General features: G+C 36.0%; 1 protein-coding gene across 2 annotated transcripts; it reads right to left on the reverse strand.

Annotated features, from left to right (window-relative positions):
* Positions 1-700: 700 nt before the first annotated feature.
* LOC116327675 (thrombin-like enzyme elegaxobin-1) lies at positions 701-3,088 on the reverse strand. 2 transcript variants are annotated; one of them, XM_039608436.1, is made up of 6 exons: positions 2,755-3,088; positions 2,153-2,354; positions 1,732-1,896; positions 1,419-1,480; positions 967-1,124; positions 701-888 (listed from the first exon to the last, which is right to left on the reverse strand). In XM_039608436.1, the coding sequence occupies exons 1-6, from the start codon at positions 2,792-2,794 to the stop codon at positions 748-750; spliced, it is 768 nt and encodes a 255-aa protein (XP_039464370.1). In that variant the 5' UTR covers positions 2,795-3,088; the 3' UTR covers positions 701-747. The 2 variants fall into 2 exon arrangements, with proteins under 2 accessions (XP_039464370.1, XP_031605179.1); XM_031749319.2 differs by having other exon boundaries at positions 2,153-2,339; positions 2,755-3,078.
* Positions 3,089-3,313: the final 225 nt, after the last annotated feature.

Raw genomic sequence — 3,313 nt, forward strand, 5'->3', positions numbered from 1 at the left:
GCGACCGCCTTCGTCAAGAGCCGAATGAGGGTCTATATACAAAATTCGAATCTCCAAGAAAAGAAACGACCCCATAAATCCGGCCATTATGTAGCCTACCACTCCTCCATCAGAGTTTCCCTGTGAGAGGGAAATAGTTTCCCAGCTTATAGAGATACTGCTTGATATTAAATTGTCATTTATTTATATTTATTTTAAAAGCAGATGGGATTTTAGGGATTATGCAAACTGGTCTGACATGTTTCTTATTCAAACATCAGCTTCAGCAAGTTCAAAGTAACAAAATCCTCCCATCCACATTACACTACACTGGCTAAATGTTAAATATGGATTAGATTTGTCCTACCTACACTGTAGATTTATTTAAGCTGCCACCTGTGATCCTCATTCCATACCCTCCTAGCTATTACTACAATTTTATCAGAAGAACTCCGGTAATAAAATTCAGCATCTGTACTCTTGTCACTCATCAAAACAATCCTACAACCATCATCAGTGTTGAATGTTGTAAAAATAAATAAATAAATTCAATTACACAACGTTCAAAAGTTATGCCATAGCTATATTTTAGACCAAAGTCACAATGTGAGACTAAAAGCTCAGTTTTCTACCATTTTTTTTTAACCTAGTCTCAGTGTGAACCGACATGTTAGCAATTACCATGTAGAGATATTCTACGGTAGAAGGAATACACATAACACAAGTTTCTTGCACTGTTAATTGTTTATTATAAACATTTACTCATTTTCAGACAGCATTCTGATTTATCCAGGTCATGTAAGGACAGACCCTTATGGAAAGAGTTTCGCAAGCACAGACATCTTCACCTGTAGCAACGATTACACCATACAGATTATTCCTGTGTATCACTCCGCCACCAGAATCACCCTGTGAGAGAAAATATAGTTTAGATTATGATTAGATTATGCATGATGTACTATAATGTTATTAGCCATGTCAACTCACAGGACGAACATCCACCCCATGTCTTTGTAAACACAACCTATTTTGTTGAGGTACATGAGGTAAATAAGGATTTTGTTGGTAAAATGTATTCCACTCTGGATCATCACAGTTGACAACATCCATTGTTGCACATTTGAGATTACTTGGAAAATCAGGAACTAGAGAAAAATAAAAAAAAATAAAAAACATTTAAAAAATTAATGTTGTATCATATATACGTGCAGTATATTTCCCATTGATTTAAAACTAAAAAAAACTATCTCATTGTTATATGCTGAGCAACATATGAAAGGACAGGAAACTAGCATGCAGGAAATTCATTGTATTGTTAAAGAAAAGCTACATGTAAGTATACTTTACTTATAAAGTGTAAAATAAAAAGCTCACAACCAAAAACCAACCTCTGACATAAATTATCTAACTGTAAAATTACCAAAAAAAAATGTTCTTACCTATGAAACCTTGTTGATCTATTAAATGGGTAGAATGACCAGCGACCTGCGCATTATTACCTCTGGAAAAAAAAAAAGAAATTCATCTAGTGATGCACATCCACTGGTGTATTCTAAGCTCATAATAAATCAAGTAAATTAACTCTGGATTTGGACCTATCCACTTTCGCTTAGCTATTTTAAGTATGAGGCGTCAAACATTACATCTTCTATGTTGCACATTTGCACAGATTGTATGCTCTGCACCATTGTCTTTCATTTATTGTATTTCACAAATTTAAGACCTAAATTCAAATCACTGATTGTAGCTCACATTGTTGGGTCATCATTAATATTTGGGCAAGGAACAGTTGGAATGCCAGCAGTGGGATTTGGTAACTTCACAAGCATGATGTCATCATGTTGATGGGTGATTATATTGCTTTCCTCAATTCTCTGTACATTTCGTTGTCCTGCATGCACACCTACAACTGCAAACCTGGAAGAATGATAACATGCACATGTAGGGTGAATACCATCAACTTATCTCTTTAGGTAGCAGATCTACTATCCTGCTGTCACTAAGTAGAAACAATATGTAAAAGTGCAAAACCAAGCTAAATTTATCACTGATATGTTTCTTTTTGTTGATATCTAGACAACAACATTGTTCTCATACAAAGGCATTAAAATGGAAGGTTTTCAGAATAAAATGGTTCATGGATAACATGTTAAGGTTGAGGTAAAACACTCACATTGGTCTACTCCTGCAGTGAGCTGCAGTTAGAATCCACTGGTTTCTAATCAGAGAGCCACCACAGTGACTGCACCTTCCATCAGCATATAATGTCAGGCTAACATGGTATCGACGCTCGTTTTGATTACAGTCAGTCCCACCATAGATTCTCTTTTGCAGATCCACCACTGTGCTCACTGTGACAGCTGGGAGAGATGATCCTTAAATGTGTGACTTAAAGTTACAACAGCAGTTACTTAGAAAGCAGCGGTGAATTTGCTTTTAAGATGATGAGTACCTAATTGTTAAGTATTACACAGGAATTAAGTAACTGCAGAGATTTAAATCTTCAAACAAAAGCAAACAAATAGAGAAACAAAAAATACCTTCCAAAAGTTTGAGAACTAAATAATATAGTAAATGGTGGTTTTAACAATTTTAAAAACAATGGCTCCCCAGTGTCTGTAACACTTTTTAATTAAAAACACACTATCAGAGAAGCACAAGAAGGAAGACTGAGAACAGAACAGTCTACTGAATTTGTAAAAATATAGCACATGAATTTTGTTTATAGTAATAGAATAAGACAAAATTCAAGTAATGAAGCAGTTGAGTACTCACCAACACACAGCACAAGGAGAAGAAAAGTAAGATGACTCATTGCTGTCAGTGACCTTACTGCTATCTTCAACTGCAGTGACTGAACTGCAGCAGGAGCTTTTTAATTCTATACCTGCTCTCTTATTGACCCACAAGCCACTGTCAAGACTGGACTTCAGTCTCTCCGATCCATTTGACCTAGGCAAGAAGAACACTCAGAGATCCAAAACTAGGTTTGATCCTCTATTTCAATCAGAAGGCAAAGCAAAGTGCACACTTTGGAGACCAACACCCTAAATTTGATCTGAAACTTCCTTATGCCACAGTTACATTTATAATCTGCTACCCCCTCACATCTAGGTGGGTCTGTGTAAAAGAAGAAGTGCTGACAAAACAACCATGTCTGCTAAAAGCCTGATTCTTGTCTCCTTTTATGGAACTCAAACTTAAAAGTTACTGGAGGTGATGGGCTGACAATGTAATTAACTCCTTTTATGGAAAGGGTTTTTTGTCCTTTAAATGTGTGTATGGTTATATGTTTTGCTTCTACCACCCTTAAAGGGTGGCTCCTTATTGTGCA

This window comes from Oreochromis aureus, linkage group 3 (genome assembly GCF_013358895.1).
Source record: "Oreochromis aureus strain Israel breed Guangdong linkage group 3, ZZ_aureus, whole genome shotgun sequence".
Classification (NCBI taxonomy): domain Eukaryota; kingdom Metazoa; phylum Chordata; class Actinopteri; order Cichliformes; family Cichlidae; genus Oreochromis; species Oreochromis aureus.

Excerpts from the sequence above, each read along its gene's own strand:
- LOC116327675 (XM_039608436.1), bottom strand. The coding sequence starts at position 2,794 with ATGAGTCATCTTACTTTTCTTCTCCTTGTGCTGTGTGTTG. Across the intron at positions 2,355-2,754 it reads TCTCCTTGTGCTGTGTGTTG|GATCATCTCTCCCAGCTGTC; the intron begins GTGAGTACTCAA and ends CACACATTTAAG. Across the intron at positions 1,897-2,152 it reads CACTGCAGGAGTAGACCAAT|GTTTGCAGTTGTAGGTGTGC; the intron begins GTGAGTGTTTTA and ends TCATTCTTCCAG.